Source organism: Hyperoodon ampullatus (assembly GCF_949752795.1).
Source record: "Hyperoodon ampullatus genome assembly, chromosome: 1".
Lineage (NCBI taxonomy): Eukaryota > Metazoa > Chordata > Mammalia > Artiodactyla > Ziphiidae > Hyperoodon > Hyperoodon ampullatus.
Genome location: NC_136914.1, coordinates 61,758,635 through 61,776,101, shown reverse-complemented (window position 1 = coordinate 61,776,101; position 17,467 = coordinate 61,758,635). Strand labels below are relative to the sequence as shown.

The window sequence follows — 17,467 nt, the reverse complement described above, 5'->3', positions numbered from 1 at the left end:
AATATTTTAAGCAGCTGTAATGTAACGGGCTCTGTGTTAGACTGTGTGTTTTCAAAGAGGAAAAGAATAATTTTGGCCTTAAAGGAAGCTCAGAACCAATTGTGTATGTTGGGGGTTGGGGGAGGCAAAGTTATGTATGAACAAATATGTGAATATGTGAATATACATACAACATGCAAGGTAATTTAAATCAGGAAGAAATAAACTATGCTTTGAGAAAATCAAAGGGGAGAAGTATGGATACTTTGTGTGATTTGAATGAACTGCCACTACAAAAAGTCATGTAATCAAGAAGAAATGTCTGTTTCTCCTTCAGTCACCTGTAGATGGCTTTACAGTGAGTTCTTTTGGTGTAGCACTTTAGTAAATTTCTCTGACATCCATGGCTGCGTCCTCACCAGAGTGTCCGTATCTCAACCCTGTTGGGAGTGGCCCGTTTACAGATTTATTCCTTTTTTGTTGCTCTGCAACAGCCCTTTAAGTAGTGACTGCTCCCTGTATCTAATGTCTCTTTACCCCTTAGTACTTAATTGCCTGTTGTAATTAATAATGCTTTATATTAAATTTTCCCTGTTTAAATTACCATGTGGTTTCTTCTAATTGTACCTTGACTGATGTATAAGGTTTATAAGTAGTAGTACTTTTCTCATCAGATGGTTCTGAGGATTAAATGGGATAATACATAGTATTGCCAAGCGTTTAGAATACTTTCTGCCATTAAGTACTTAGTATTTGTTGGTGATGTTAATACTGTTATTATCATCATCATCACTGTCACTGCCACCAGCTAGGAATAACATTTCTACTTTTTGTCCACAGGATGTTTCGTCTTAACTCTCTTTCTGCATTAGCAGAGCTGGCAGTGGGCTCTCGATGGTATCATGGAGCATCACAGCCCACCCAGATCAGGCGACGGCTGATGATGGTGGCTTTTCTTGGAGCCTCTGCAGTAACTGCAAGTACTGGTCTCTTGTGGAAGAGGTGAGTGTTATCTGAGCATCCTGTTCCTGCATGTACTTTTATTCTTCCAGTTGTCTCTGTTATCTAAAAGGGATTGATTTCTGGCTTGACTTTGTATTGAAATTTCTTTGCTAAATCATTTGGCATTGATAATATTTGTCTATGAAATAAGATGTTTCAGGGAATTAGGCTACCATGTCAAAGCAACAAATAGGAAATATTCTGCTTCAAGGTCTGCTTGTCTTTTATAGGGTGAAAAAGAAGTTGGGAGGGGTATAATAAACAAAGAGTCCATGGCTTTTTATTGGCTGAGTTCTTGTCAGGAAAGAAGAGGTGTCCTTCTTCCGGTTGGGCTCTGCTATCATCACAGAGTGTGAGAGCTCCCCCTGACTCTAATTGAGGCATCTGTTTATTAATTTTTTACATTTCCCCCTTTTGACCAAGACCTTTCTCTGAAAGCATTGCTGATCAAGAATCAGGTTTTCTACTGTCAGTGAGTTTTCATATTTCAGTGCCAGGGAGGAACTTTCCTGCGTCTAATGTCTCATGTTGGAGAGGAAGTGCATAGATTGGAAAACTGTTGAGGTCACATTTGAGTAACAAGGAGGTATAAGAGGGAGAACTCTCATGCACGTTTTATCTGAAGTTCACTGTTACCAAGATCATAGACATTGGAAATCATCTGAAACATTGTCATCATTAAAGGTTTCAGCAACACATTTCCAACAGGCCTTGTTCAGATATCTTGGGATAGCTGTCTCATCAGATGTTGTCTCCTTCAATTTCAGGAAATCTTTGGTTTCAGGTCACCAGATGATGTGCAGGTCCAGTCAGGGTTTGGCACTTTCTTTAGGTTTGTGACGTGATTCTAATAGTCTCTTCCTTGGAGTTTGGCAGCACAAGGGTTGGTTAGCAGTACCCGATAGAGGCCTCTCCAGCAAGCTTGAAGAGAGTTCTTCTGGAGGTGTCTTTTCCAGTAGACAGAATCTCCAGGTGCAAGGTGTGATGCTTAAGGTCTTCATCTCCAAGCAGTGCACTGTGAAAAGATTGCTTTACCAAAGCATGATTATTTCTAATAGAAGCAATTAGGTCTTTGGAATATTGGAGTATCTCTTCTTTTATCAGTTGTGGGTCAGAAGAAGCAGGAGACAAGTGCATTGGGCATCCTATGACTGTTTCAAAGGGTGAGAGTTTATGAGTTCCAAAAGGGGTGGATCTGAGATTTAGAAGGACCAGTGACAGTGCTTTGGCCAAGGTATTTGTAGGGCCTCTACAAATTTTGCCAATAGAGTCTTAGTAATGCCTTTAGTCCTTTTCACTAAACCAGAGGGTGGTAAGCACAGTGAAGGTCTTGTAAAACCAGCCTAAATTACATGTTAAGGTTCAGTCACTAAATAGTTTAGGAGTTTGAAGGAATAGTCATTACCTTGGCTGAGTTAAGTAGGGAAAATCTTTATAGAATAGATTATCAGTTTCAATCTCTAGTTAGCCCAAGGGGCCTTTACTGAACTTCCACTTTTTTTCTTGCTGTTCATAATAGAATGAACATGGGAAGCCCATCAGATGATTTGTCTTCCTGTAGAATTTTCTTTCAAGTGCAAGTTTTTATCTAAATACCTGTTTGTGATTCTTTTGGTCTCACATTTCTTCTTTCAGTGCATTTTTTGTTGTGGTGGTGGTAAAAAATATGTATAACATAAAATTCACCATCCTGCAGTATAATCTTTAAAAATTGTGAATCACTGTTTTGTATACCTGTAACTTACTGTACATCAACTATACTTCAGTTTTATACAGTAGGTTCTTATTAGTTATCTATTTTATAGATAGTAGTGTGTATATGTCAGTCCCAGTCTCCCAATTTATGCCTTTCCCCACTTTCCCCCTTGGTAACCATAGGTTTGTTTTCTACATCTGTGACTCAATTTCTGTTTTATAAATAGGTTCGTTTGTACCCTTTTTTTTAGATTCCATGTATAAGCGATATCATATGATATTTGTCTTTCTCTGTCTGACTTACTTCACTCAGTATGACAATCTGTAGGTCCATCCTTGTCGCTGCAAATGGCATTATTTCATTCTTTTTCATGGCTGAGTAATATTTCATTGTATATATATACCACATCTTCTTTATCCATTCCTCTGTTGATGGACATTTAGGTTGCTTCCACGTCTTGGCTATTGTAAATAGTGCTGCAGTGAACATTGGGGTGCATGTATCCTTTCGAATTATGGTTTTCTCCAGATATATGCCCAGGAGTGGAATTGCTGGATCATATGGTAGCTCTATTTTTAGTTTTTTAAGGAATCTCCATACTGTTCTCCGTAGTGACTGTACCAATTTACATTCCCACCAACAGTGTAGGAGGGTTCCCTTTCCTCCACACCTTCTCCAGTATTTATTGTTTGTAGGTTTTTTGATGATGGCCATTCTGACCGGTGTGAGGTGATACCTCATTGTAGTTTTGATATGCATTTCTCTAATAATTAGTGATGTTGAACATCTTTTCATGTGCCTGTTGCCCATGTTTTCTTTGGAGAAATGTCTCTTTAGATCTTCTGCCCATTTTTTTCTTGAGCTGTTTGGTTTTTTTTTTTAAAGACATACTTTTTTTTTTTCTCCCCACCATGTGGCATGTGGGAGCTCAGTTCCCTGACCAGGGATCGAACCCGTGCCTGCCCCCTGTGATGGAAGCACAGAGTCTTAACCACTGGACCTCCAGGAAGTCCCGGGTTGTTTGTTTTTTTGATAGTGAGCTGCATGAGTTGTTTGTATGTTTTGGAGATTAATCCCATGTCAGTCACTTCGTTTGCAAATTCTGTGTTGATTGATAGAAATTTAGGTTTCTCCCACATCTTGGCTACTGTGAATAATACTGCACTGAACATGAGAGTGTATATATCTCTTTGAGATCCCGATTTCAGTTCCTCATGATGTGTAACCAGAAGTGGGATTGCTTAATCATATTCTAGTTAGAAAACTAACATATTCTATTGTTAGTTTTTTGAGTATCCTCCATACTGTTTTCCATAGTGGCTGTATCAGTTTACTTTCTCACCTACAGTGTACCAGCCATCCCTTTTCTCCACATGCTTGCCTACACTTGTTATCTTTTGGGTTTTTGTTTTGTTATTTGTTTGTTTTTGAGCAAAGCCATCCTACCAGGTGTGAGGTGATATCTCATGGTGGTTTTGATTTGCATTTCCCTGATGATTATTGATGTTGAACACCTTTAATCAGGTTATTTATTTTGTTGCTATTGTGTTGTAAGAGTTCCTTTTGTACATTTTAAATATTAACCCTTTATTAAATATATGGTTTGCAAATATTTTCTTCCATTGTGTAGATGGTCTTTTCATTTTGTTGATTATTTCCTTTGCTCTGCTGAAGGTTTTTAGTGTCATATAATCCTGCCTGTTTTTCTTTTTGTTGCCTGTGCTTTTGGTGCCATATCCTTTATATTTAAGGCTGAATATTATTCTATTATACAGATATACCATATTCCCTTTATCCATTTATCTATCAATATACATTTGGGTTGCTTCCACGTTTTAGCTATTGTGAATAATGCTGCTATTAACATGAGTGTGCAAAAATCTCTGAATGACCCTGCTTTCAATTCTTTTGGGTATATAACCAGAAGTGGGATTGCTGGATCATATGTTAGTTCTATTTTTAATTTTTTGAGGAACCTTTTCATGTAGAACTTTTCATGAATTTCATTGCTGTTGGTCCTGCTAAGCTTTATCTGAAAATCTTTATTTGTTTAATATGATGGACCTTCTTGATTGATAGATTTTTTTTTTTTTTTGCATATCCAGGGCCCTTGCACAATCTCCACCATCTGTAAACAACCTAAAGAGTGAACTTGGTGATAAAGGGAAGAGTAAAGATGAAGGGGAAGATTGTAACCACGAAAAAAAGGCTTCAGGTATTTGTCTTGAGCCTTATCCAGAAGAGAAAAAGAAGAAACGTTCTGGATTCAGAGACAGAAAAGTATGGAACACAGTCTTATAAATTAATTAGAACTATAGTTAATTCTATTTTAGAATAATGCTGTTGAGTCTTTTATCATATATTTCAGATGGTTTATATTCACTTTGAAGTCATTCACCTCTTTGCTATTTTCCATCATATTCTAAGGCAAATGTACTCTTTGAATGTGAAGTTAATTGGGATAGTGAAAAGAACCTAGGATTGGTAATCAGAATTAGCGTGTATTTTCTTTGTTCTTTCAATTCAACCACCTAAGGTGACTATTGCTTTTTAGATCTTTCTGGTGCTGAATGTTTTCATATATGTGAAGTTGAGTCTGATATACTGATTTGTCATGATGCCAAATTGTAAAGGCAGAATAAAATCTCTTGGGAAATATACAAATATTTCCAAAAAATCAACTAATTTTGAGGACAGCATAAACTCAACATAATTCCAGCATTTTATATCTTTAACACAATATGCTGTTATACAGTTTTACCTGAGAAAAGTTTAGCTTCTCTGTAATAATGCCTATGATATTGGGCATTTGAATTCAGCAGACCAGTGATGAAAAGTCAAAAGGTTGAATTTCTTAGACATTTTGTGTGTTAACATTGAAATTCAGGGAATTACCTTTACTTGCTAAAATATAGCTAATCAATGCAACAAGATAATTTGAGTTACTTTGTGTGTGTTGGGGGGTGTATAATTGCAAGCAAGAGAAATTTGGATCTTCTGTTTATTTGGATGAAGCTATTAAATATGTCTTCTCATTTCCCAAATCCACTTCTGATTAAACTGAATTTGAACAAAAGTTATGTATCACAAGTTAATTATCTATCATGCCATTTTTTCCAAAATGATACATTTATTTAATCTTTTGCCCTGAATGAATTTGAGGAAAGTTCAAATTTATCTTGCACAATCAGCTTCACTTATAGTCAAACTTTACATTTTACAGTGTTGGGCAAAAATGACCCAAGTAAATGTTTATTTTTGAATCTTCTATTTTCTCCTCCCACTTTCTGCTTAGCAGATGACTATATCTTATTCTTCACAGAAAAAATGAAAGCTATCAGTGTAATTTACTTAGTTAGTAGCTCCCAGAGTTATAAAACCTTTCTAATCTATATCTGAAATAGTTCTTATTTCTTTCACTAAAGTCTCAGTGAATGGGTAACCATTCCATGTGTCATTTTGTCTCTCCAAGAACCTATTTAAAAACGTACTCTTTTTCTATCCCATTTTTTTTTTGAATTTTATTTATTTTTGGCTGCGTTGGGTCTTCATTGCTGTGCGCAGGCTTTCTCTAGTTGTGGCAAGTGGGGGCTTCTCTTGTTGCGGAGCATGGGCTCTAGGCGTGCAGGCTTCAGTACTCGTGGCATGTGGGCTGAGTAGTTGTGGCTTGCGGACTCTAGAGCACAGGCTCACTAGTTGTGGCACATGGGCTTAGTTGCTCCACAGTATGTGGGATCTTAGCGGACCAGGGCTCGAACCTATGTCCCCTGCATTGGCAGGCAGATTGTTAACCACTGCACCACCAGGGAAGCCATATCTCGTTTTTAAGAATTTTGTTTAATTAAGAAAAAAAAATTTTTTTGGCCGCACCTTGTGGCACGTGGAATTTCTCTGACCAGGGATTGAACCCACGTGCCTGCAGTGAAAGGGCTGAGTCTTAACCACTGGACTACTAGGGAAGCCCCCAACTTCATTTTTTCGCATGTGGATATCCAATTTTCCCAACATCATTTGTTGAAAAGGCTGTCCTTTCTCCATTGAATGGTTGTGGCACTCTTGTCAAAATCATTTGATGATGTGTCTGAGGGTTTATTTCTGGGCTTTCTTTTCTATTTGTCTGTTCTATATGATTGTCTTTGTGCCAGTACCACATTCTTCTTATGACTGTAATAAGTTTTGAAATCAGGAAGTTGGAGTCCTCCAACTTTGTTCTTCTTTTTCAAAATTATTTTAGGTCTTTGGAGTCCCTTGAGATTGCATGGTGGACGCATAGGTTGTTACCGTACCTTGGCAATTGTGAACAGTGCTGCAATGAACATGGAGTACAGATATCTCTTTGAGATGCTGATTTCATTTCCTTTGGATATATACCCAGAAGCTGGATTATTGGGTCATATGGTTCTTTTTTTTTTTTAATTTATAAATTTATTTATTTTATTTATTTTTGGCTGTGTTGGGTCTTCATTGCTGTGCGTGGGCTTCTCATTGCAGTGGCTTCTCTTGTTGCAGAGCATGGGCTCTAGGCATGTGGGCTTCAGTATTTGTGGCTTGCGGGCTCTAGAGCACAGGCTCTAGAGCCCAGGCTCAGTAGTTGTGGCACACGGGCTTAGTTGCTCCGCAGAATGTGGAATCTTCCTGGACCAAGGCTCGAACCTGTGTCTCCTGCATTGGCAGGCGGATTCTCAACCACTGCGCCACCAGGGAAGCCTGGTAGTTCTATTTTTAATTTCTTGAGGAACTTCCATAATGTTTTCCATAGTGACTGAATCAATTATGTTCCCACCAACAGTGCAAAAGTGTTCCCTTTTCTCCATACCCTCACCAACACTTGTTACTCTTATCTTTTTAAAAAAATTTTCATTTTATATTGGAGTATAGTTGATTAACAATGTTGTGTTACTTTCAGGTGTACAGCAAAGTGATTCAGTTATACATATATATCTACTCTTTTTCAAATTCTTTTCCCATTTAGGTTAGTACAGAATATTGAAAAGAGTTCCCTGTGCTATACAGGGAACTGTAAGTCGCTGTTGGTTATCTATTTTAAATATAGCAGTGTGTACATGTTAATTCCAAACTCCCAGTCTCTCCCTCCCCCCAACCCTTCCCTGCTGGTAACCATAACTTTGTTCTCTAAGTCTATGAATCTGTTTTGTAAATAAGTTCATTTGTGTCATTTTTTTTAAGATTCCACATATAAGCAACATCAATGATATTTGTCTTTCTCTGTCTGACTTACTTCACTTAGTATGATAATCTCCACGTCCATCCATGTTGCTGCCAGTGGCATTATTTCATTCTTTCTCATGGCTGAGTAATATTCCCTTGTGTATATGTGCCACATCTTCTTTATCCATTCATCTGTCGACGGACATTTAGGTTGCTTCCATGTCTTGGCTATTGTAAGCAGTGCTGCAGTGAACATTGGGGTGCATGTATTCTTTCAAAGCATGGTTTTCTCCAGATATATGCCCAGGAGTGGGATTACTGGATCATATGGTAGCTCTATTTTTAGTTTTTTAAGGAACTTCCATACTGTTCTCCATAGTGGCTGTACTAATTTATATTCCCACCAACAGAGTAGTAGGGTTCCCTTTTCTCCACACCCTCTCCAGCATTTATTGTTTGTGGACTTTTTGATGATGGCCATTCTGACTGATATGAGGTCCTCATTGTAGTTTTGATTTGCGGTTCTCTGATAATTAGTGATGTTGAGTATCTTTTCATGTGCTTTATGGCCATCTGTATGTCTTCCTTGGAGAAATGTCTATTTAGATCTTCCACCCATTTTTCGATTTTTTTTTCCCCGTGCCATGCAGCTTGCGGGATCTTAGAGGAATTGAACCTGTGCCCTTGGCAGTGAAAGTGTGGAGTCCTGACCACTGGACCACTAGGGAATTCCCTGTTTGTTTTTTTGACAGAGCTGAATGAGCTCTTTGTATATTTTAGAGATTAATCTCCGGTTGGTCACTTTGTTTGCAAATATTTTCTTCCATTCTGTGGGTTTTCTTTTCATTTTGTTTATGGTTTCCTTTGTTGTGCAGAAGCTTTTAAGTTTAACTAGGTCCCATTTGTTTATTTTTGTTTTTATTTTTATTACTCTAGGAGGTGTATCAAAAAAGATATTGCTGCAATTTATGTCAAAGAGTGTTCTACCTATGTTTTCCTCTAAGAGTTTTATAGTGTCCAATGTTACATTTAGCTCTTTAATCCATTTTAAGTTTATTTTTGTGTGTGGTGTTAGAGAATGTTCTAATTTCATTCTTTTACATGTAGCTGTCCAGTTTTCCCAGAACCACTTATTGAAGAGACTGTTTTTTCTCCATTGTATATTCTTGCCTCCTTTGTCTTAGATTAATTGACCATAGGTGCGTGGGTTTATTTCTGGGTTTTCTATCCTGTTCCATTGATCTATATTTCTGTTTTTGTGCCAGTACCATACTGTTTTGAGTACTGTAGCTTTGTAGTATAGCCTGAGGTCAGGGAGCCTGATTGCTCCAGCTCCGTCTTTTGTGTCTCCACACAGGTCTTTTGTGTCTCCATATAAATGTAAAAATTTTTTGTACTAGTTCTGTGAAAAATGCCATTGGTAAATTGATAGGGATTGCATTGAATCTGTACATTGCCTTGGGTAGTATAGGCATTTTGACAATATTGATTCTTCCAATCCAAGAATCTTCTTTCTTAATGTAGGCATTTATTGCTATGAATTTCCTTTTAGAACTGCTTTTGCTGCATCCCATGTTTTTTTTTTTTTTTTTTGCGGTACGCGGGCCTCTCACTGTTGTGGCCTCTCCCGTTGCAGAGCACAGGCTCCGGACGCGCAGACTCAGCGGCCATGGCTCACGGGCCCAGCCGCTCCGCGGCATGTGGGGTCGTCCCGGACTGGGGCACAAACCCGTGTCCCCTGTATCAGCAGGCGGACTCTCAACCACTGCGCCACCAGGGAAGCCCCATCCCATGTTTTGATATTTTGTGTTTCCACTTTCATTCCTCTCAAGATACTTTTTGATTTCTGTTTTCGTTTCTTCCTCTACCCATTGGTTTTTCAGGAATGTGTTGTTTAATCTGCACATTTTTGAATTTTCTAGTTTTCTTCTTTTTGTAGTTGAACTTTAGTTGCATACCATTCTGGTCAAAAAAGATACTTGATATGATTTCAATCTTCTTAAATTTATAAAGCCTTGTTTTGTGACCTAACATATGATCTCTGCTGAAGAGAGTCCCATGTGCACTTGAGAATAATGTGTATTCTGCTGCTTTTGAATGGAATTTTCTATAAATGTCTTCGAGTTCATCTGGTCTAATATGTAGTTCAAGTCCAATGTTTCCTCATTTATTTTCAATTCAGATGATCAGTTGTTCAAAATGGGGTATCAGGGCTTCCCTGGTGGTGCAGTGGTTGAGAGTCCGCCTGCCGATGCAGGGGACATGGGTTCATTCCCCGGTCTGGGAAGATCCCACATGCCGCGGAGCGGCTGGGCCCATGAGCCATGACTGCTGAGCCTGCGCGTCCGGAGCCTGTGCTCCGTAGTGGGAGAGGCCACAACAGTGAGAGGCCCGCGTACCGCCAAAAAAAAAAAAATAAAGGGGGTCTCAAACAAAGTTCCCTACTGTTATTATATTACTGTCTTTTTCTCCCTTTATTTCTATTAATATTTGCTTTATAAATTTAGGTTCTCTCATGTTGGGTATAAAACTGTTTACAAATGTTTTATCCTCCTTATGAATTGATCTTGTATAATTATATTATTCTCTTTTTTGTCTCTTGTTACAGTCTTTTGCTTAAGTTTATTTTTTCTGATATAAATTTAGCTACCCCTGATTTCTTTTGGCTTCTGTTTTCATGGAATATCTTTTTCCATTATTTCCGTCCAGTCTGGGTGTGTCCTTAAAGCTGAAGTGAGTCTCTTGTAGGCAGCATATAGTTGGATTTTTTTAAATTCATTTAGCCACTCTGTGTCTTTGATTTTAGAGTTTAGTCCATTTACATTTAAGGTAATTGTTGATGAATGTGGGCTTATGATTGCTATTTTGTTATTTGTTTTCTTGGTGTTTTGTAATTCCTCTGTTATTCTCTTCCTTGGTGATTTGATGATTTTTGGCAATGATATGCTTAGATTTCTTTTCGTCTTTTGTGTTTCCAGTATAGGCTTTTGCTTTGTGTGTACCATGGGGTTTACATAAAACACCTTATATTTATAACAGTGTATTTGAAGCTGATAACTTCCAACATATACAGAAACTCTATTTATATACTCCCCCCCCATATTTTATGTTTTTCATATCACAATTTATATTTTTTATATTGTATGTCCATTTTTAAATTATTGTAATTATTTTAATACCTTTTCCTTTTACCTTTCATATTAAAGTTAGAAGTGATTTACCCACTACTATTAAAAATTAGAGCATTCTGAATATATTTACCTTTACCAGTGAGTTTTATATCTTGATATGTTTTCCTCTTAATAATTATTACATTTTTGTTTCTGTTTGAGGAATTAATTAGCTCTTTAACATTTCTTGTAAGATTGGTCTAGTGCTGATGCAGCTCCCTCAGCTTTTGCTTATCTGGAAAAGTCTTTATTTCTTTTTCAATGCCGAATCATAACTTTGCCAGGTAGAGTTTTCATGGTTTTCAGATTTCTTCTTTTAGCACTTTGAATATGTCATCCCCTTACCTTCTGGCTGCAAAGTTTCTGCTGAAAAAATTTGCTGATAGTATAATGGGAGGTTCCTTTGAATACAACAAGTTGCTTTTCTCTTGCTTTTATGATTCTCTCCTTGCCTTTAACTTTGACAGTGTGTGTTTTTTTGGATTCATCTTCTTTAGAACTCTATAGGCTTCCTGGATCTGGATGTCTCTTTCTTTCCCCAGATCAGGGACGTCTTCATCATTATTTCATTGAATAAGTTTTCTGCCCCCTAACAGAGTCTGCATCTCAGTGCTGACTTCCCTTCACATGAGCCCCCTAAGCCATCAGGGGAAACTGATGAAAAATGGGGGTTGAGAGAGACTCCATCCAAGCAGACTCAGAGTGGGGGTAGATCAGGACCCTTGTCTCTGGAGCTACAGCTGTGGGTAGGAACAAGGGTCTTGGATGCAGTAAAACGCCCAGGGCAGATAGTGTGAGCCCAGCTGGGTTGTGCGGCATTAGGGTAGGGTCACTAGGCACAGGGTGGGGGTGTGGGGAGGGAGTTTTGCCTGGCTGGCTGAAGGCATGGATCTGGGAAGTGCCAGCCACCTGGCCTATCCACCCAGCCTATCCGCCCTGCCATTTCTCAGAGTAGTTGGTTGCAGCTACTATTTGGCTACTCTTGTGCATTTCGTATAGGAAATATAATGCTGAATTTTGATACAAGTAAGTCTGGCTGTTTTAGTGAAGACAGCTGTCTTAACATCATGAAACTCAAGAATGTTTTAAGTAGATGATTGAATATAACTATTATAATTTCCTGAGTAAATCTTTTCACCAGGCTAAACGTTCCAAAATTCTTCAACAGTTTTCTATATATCTTAGCTTCCAAGCCCTTGTTATCTTGGATGCTATATTTTAAACCCTTTATATAATAGTTGTTAGTGTTCCTTTAACATGACTACTTAAAAGGAGGCAGCTCCATATCAAATTTTGTGATATGGTCTTTAAGATACATTGCTAAGTGAAAAAAGGCAAAAATATACTATACAGTATGTCTATACTAAACTCTACCAGTGCAGGAATGGAGAAGGTCTATCTCCTCGACCTATTATTTCAAACTAAAACTAATTAATGATATTCAGCAGCATATTTTTTTGGTAACAATCAAGGATCTGATTTTCAGTCTGTAAATCATTGACTTTTAAGTTGTTATTTTTCTACCTTTATCTTATATATGATTGACTTTTTAGTTTACAAAGCCATCTTTGGCAGTAGCTGTAGCCCATACCCTAAATACTGTAAAGTGATTATTTTTTGTTCTATAGCTGGTATGAGCCAGCAGATACTTGTAGTTAAATATAAAATGCCTTTGATTTAAGACTCGTAGCTAAGTCTTAAGGCTGCTAAGGGGTTGAAAGGCTGCTAAGCGAGGGATCCCCAACCCACGGGCCATGGACTGGTACTAGTCCGTGGCCTGTTAGGAACCGGGCCTCACAGCAGGAGGTGAGCAGCAGACGAGTGAGCAAAGCTTCATCTGCCACTCCTTGTCGTTTGCATTACCGCCTGAACCATCCCCCCCCATTGCTCTCATTACTGCCTGAACCATCCCACCCCTCCAAGCTTTTTGTGTCTTCCACAAAAGTGGTCCCTGGTGCCAAAAAGGTTGGGGACTGCTGTGCCAAGGGACTGCTTAGTGTGTTTGCCACATGCCAAATCTATTGAAAATTTTTCTGAAATCAGTATTCAGACTTTAATGCAAATTAGCATTAGAAAGGTTCCTGTCCTGTATAGTTACAAATTATATTCCTTTCTTAGTGGTTGAAAGCACATCTTGTAGTGGAATTGAGACCATTTTTAAGCAGCTGCCATCAATGACCTCAAAGTGACCATCTAGCCAGAAATGACAGTTACACTAATAGCTTTGTGGTAAATTAAAACATTAATAATGTTTTTTTAAATATAGTGAATTGCTTTATAGACATTGAATTCACTGGATTTTTAGATTGTATTGCCTTGACACATTTTCTAACCAGTTATTTATAAGATACTATTTAATGTTGGTTAACTCAACATATAAAATTCAGGTATGAGAGACATCTTTTCACCAAGGTACTGTGTAGGCTGTAGAAGAATATTATGCAGAAGATATAGTATTCTGTATGTTTCGTGTACAGAATGGGGGCTTGGGTGTGGATAAGGAAACAGGCTTTTATATTAACATTATAATCTTTTAATTAAATGTATGCCATATATAATTTTGTTCCTATTTAAATATTTGCTTGTGTTCTTCCCAAGTCTACTCTTTTCTAAATGTGCTATATTTAAATGTTCTCTGGAAGTCTACATTTTAAAATTAATTAATTAAGTAATTAATTAATTAATTTGGTCACGCTGCATCTTAGTTGCAGCAGGCAGCCTCCTTAGTTGCAGCTCACTGGCTCCTTAGTTGCAGCAGGTGGGCTCCTTAGTTGTGGCAGGTGGGCTCCTTAGTTGCAGCTTGCCCGCTCCTTAGTTGTGGCACACAGACTCCTTAGTTGTGGCATGCGAACTCTTAGTTGCGGCATGCTTGTGCGATCTAGTTCCCTGACCAGGGATCAAACCTGCGCCCCCTGCATTGGGATCACAGTCTTATCCACTGCGCCACCAGTGAAGTCCCTGGAAGTCTAATTTTTTAATCAAAAGTAAAAGTCTTATTGCTTCAGACCTGTTAATCGTTGAGTTTCCATGATATGTAATTTTATTTTTTTGTGCTATTGTGTAATGTACTTTCTGTTTGAAGGACTGTTAGCTATTCAGACCTGTGAAGTCCCACGTCTGTTTTGTTTTTGAATTCAAGAAATTGCATGGAAGTAAAAACTGTAAAATCAGTCCCTTTTTAAAAACTTGGTAGGTATTTAAAAAATGATAGGCTCCCATATATATGGTATTATACTCTTTTACTGAGCCCTTTTGAATTCTTTTATGACATTTTTCAATTTTGCTAGCTTTCAATGATTTAAGAAATTAGGAAATACTAAAAATTCTGAAGAAGACTTATACAAGCATTGCCTCAACTGGAGTATGAATCGTATATCACAAGTTTTTGAGACGCAAGTAATTTCTAATATAAAAAATTCAGTTAGAGAAAAGAATCATATAAAATTGCCCCCCAAATAACAGAATATACATGAAAATGAAATGCTTAATACAGTAACACTCTCTGAATTTCCAATTTTAGGTGATGGAATATGAGAATAGGATTCGCGCATATTCCACACCAGACAAAATCTTCCGATATTTTGCCACCTTGAAAGTAATCAGTGAGCATGGTGAATCTGAAGTGTTTATGACACCACAAGATTTTGTGCGATCCATAACACCCAATGAAAAACAACCAGAACGTAAGTTGCTGTTGAAAAATAAGATTGTGATATTTATTTCTTGATATGCTTCTTTGTTTCTCTATGTATTGCCTAAACTGTATAAGTCCATGTAATAATTATATTCACTGTGTAGCTACTGAATGTTAGGTATTATGCTAGGCTTTAGGAGTAGAAAAGAGGAGCCTATAATCTAAAACGCTAAGGAGATTATACACCTCTGGCTGAGAGTCATTGCTTGTAATTAGATTGTTCCTGAAGGCAATGGATTACAGTTGTGACTGCTGTCAAGTTACTCTTTGGTGGGCTAGACAGAGACAGTAACAGGTAACTTCAGGAATGTGGTGATTTGTTAAAGAACAGGTGCTATGGCAGTATAAAGAAGGGACCTTAACTCAGTCTGGAAGTTTAGAGAATGGTTCTAGAGAATACATCTAAGTTTGAATAAAAGTTAGACAAACAAAGAATAGAGGAAAGGATGTCTTATTTAGAGGAAATGGCTGAACAAACAAGTTGTGAGGAAAGAAAATAAAGGGCTTAACTTATAAGTTAAAGGTAATTACTTACAAATGTATATGGGAGACATGGTGGAAAAAATGACAGAGTAGGGAGCTTCAAGAATCAATTCTTTCACTGAAGCAATCATCATGCTGCCCAAAATGGATGGAATCAACTTTTTTTTGGATCACTGGAATCTAATAAAAAAGTTATAGCAGTTCCGGGTAAGATGGCGGAAGAGTAAGACGCGGAGATCACCTTCCTCCCCACGGATACACCAGAAATACAGCTACACGTGGAACAACTCCTACAGAACACCTACTGAACGCTGGCAGAAGACCCCAGACCTCCCAAAAGGCAAGAAACTCCCCACATACCTGAGTAGGGCAAAGCGGAGAGATTCCCGCACAGAGGATCGGTGCCGAGCGGCACTCACCAGCCTGAGAGGCTTGTCTGCTCGCCCGCCAGGGCGGGCGGCGCTGGAAGCTGAGGCTGGGGCTTCGGTCAGAGCGCAGGGAGAGGACTGGGGCTGGCGGCGAGAACTCAGCCTGAAGGGGGCTAATGTGCCACAGCTAGCCGGAAGGGAGTCCGGGAAAACTCTGGAGCTGCCGAAGAGGCAAGAGACTTTTTCTTCCCTCTTGGTTTCCTGGTGCGCGAGGAGAGGGGATTAAGAGCGCTGCTTAAAGGGGCTCCACAGACGGGCGCGAGTCACAACTGAAAGCGCGGAGCCCAGTGACGGGCGTGGGACGCTGGGGCTGCTGCTGCCGCCGCCAAGAAGCCTGTGTGCGAGCGCAGGTCACTGTCCACACCGCCCTTCCGGGAGCCAGTGCAGCCCGCCACTGCCGGGGTCCCGGGATCCAGGGGCGGCTTCCCTGGGAGAACGCACGGCGCGCCTCGGGCTGGTGCAACGTCACGCCGACCTCTGTCGCTGCAGGCTCGCCCCGCACTCTGTGCCCCTCCCTCCCGCCCGGCCTGAGTGAGCCAGAGTCCCTGAAGAGGCTGCTCCTTTAACCCTGTCCTGTCTGAGCGAAGAACAGACGCCCTCCGGCGACCTACACGCAGAGGCAGGGCCAAATCCAAAGCTGAGACCCAGGAGCTGTGAGAACAGAGAAGAGAAAAGGAAACCTCTCCCAGCAGCCTCAGAAGCAGCGGATTAAAGCTCCATAATCAACTTGATGTACCCTGCATCTGTGGAATACATGAATAGACAACAAATCATCCCAAATTGAGGAGCCAGGAGTCAGTGCTGTGCCTCTGAGGTGGGAGAGCCAACCTCAGGACACTGGTCCACAAGAGACCTCCCAGCTCCACATAATATCAAATGGTGAAAATCTTCCAGAGATCTCCATCTCAACACCAGCACCCAGCTTCACTCAACGAACAGCAAGCTACAGTGCTGGACACCCTATGCCAAACGACTAGCAAGACAGGAACACAACCCCACCCATTAGCAGAGAGGTGGCCTAAAATCATAAAAAGTCCGCAGACACCCCAAAACACACCACCAGACGTGGACCTGCGCACCAGAAAGACAAGATCCAGCCTCATCCACCAGAACACAGGCACTAGTCCCCTCCACCAGGAAGCCTACACAACCCACTAAACCAACCTTAGCCACTGGGGACAGACACCAAAAACAACGGGAACTACGAACCTGCAGCCTGCAAAAAGGAGACCGCAAACACAGTAACATAAGCAAAATGAGAAGACAGAAAAACACACAGCAGGAGAAGGAGCAAGACAAAAACCCACCAGACCTAACAAATGAAGAGATAATAGGCAGTCTACCTGAAAAAGAATTCAGAATAATGATGGTAAAGATGATCCAAGATTCTATTTCCCAGATCCAAAATCTTGGAAATAGAATAGACAAAATGCAAGAAACAGTTAACAAGGACCTAGAAGAACTAAAGATGAATCAAGCATCGATTAAAAACACAATAAATGAAATAAAAAATACTCTAGATGGGATCAATAGCAGAATAACTGAGGCAGAAGAACGGATAAGTGAGGTGGAAGATAAAATAGTGGAAATAACTGCTGCAGAGCAAAATAAAGAAAAAAGAATGAAAAGAACAGAGGACAGTCTCAGAGACCTCTGGGACAACATTAAACGCACCAACATTCGAATTATAGGGGTTCCAGAAGAAGAAGAGAAAAAGAAAGGGACTGAGAAAATATTTGAAGAGATTATAGTTGAAAACTTCCCTAATATGGGAAAGGAAATAGTTAATCAAGTCCAGGAGGCACAGAGAGTCCCATACAGAATAAATCCAAGGAGAAATACGCCA

General features: G+C 39.4%; 1 protein-coding gene across 1 annotated transcript in view; it reads left to right on the top strand.

The window, feature by feature from the left end:
* Positions 1–820: 820 nt before the first annotated feature.
* The window catches only part of MICU1 (mitochondrial calcium uptake 1), a gene marked incomplete at both ends in the record, with an annotated part of 168,062 nt that continues 151,415 nt past the window's right edge, over positions 821–17,467 (top strand). The window contains 3 exon segments of the mRNA XM_079709270.1: positions 821–981; positions 4,783–4,957; positions 14,537–14,699. Coding sequence (XP_079565396.1) covers positions 821–981; positions 4,783–4,957; positions 14,537–14,699 — 499 coding nt within the window.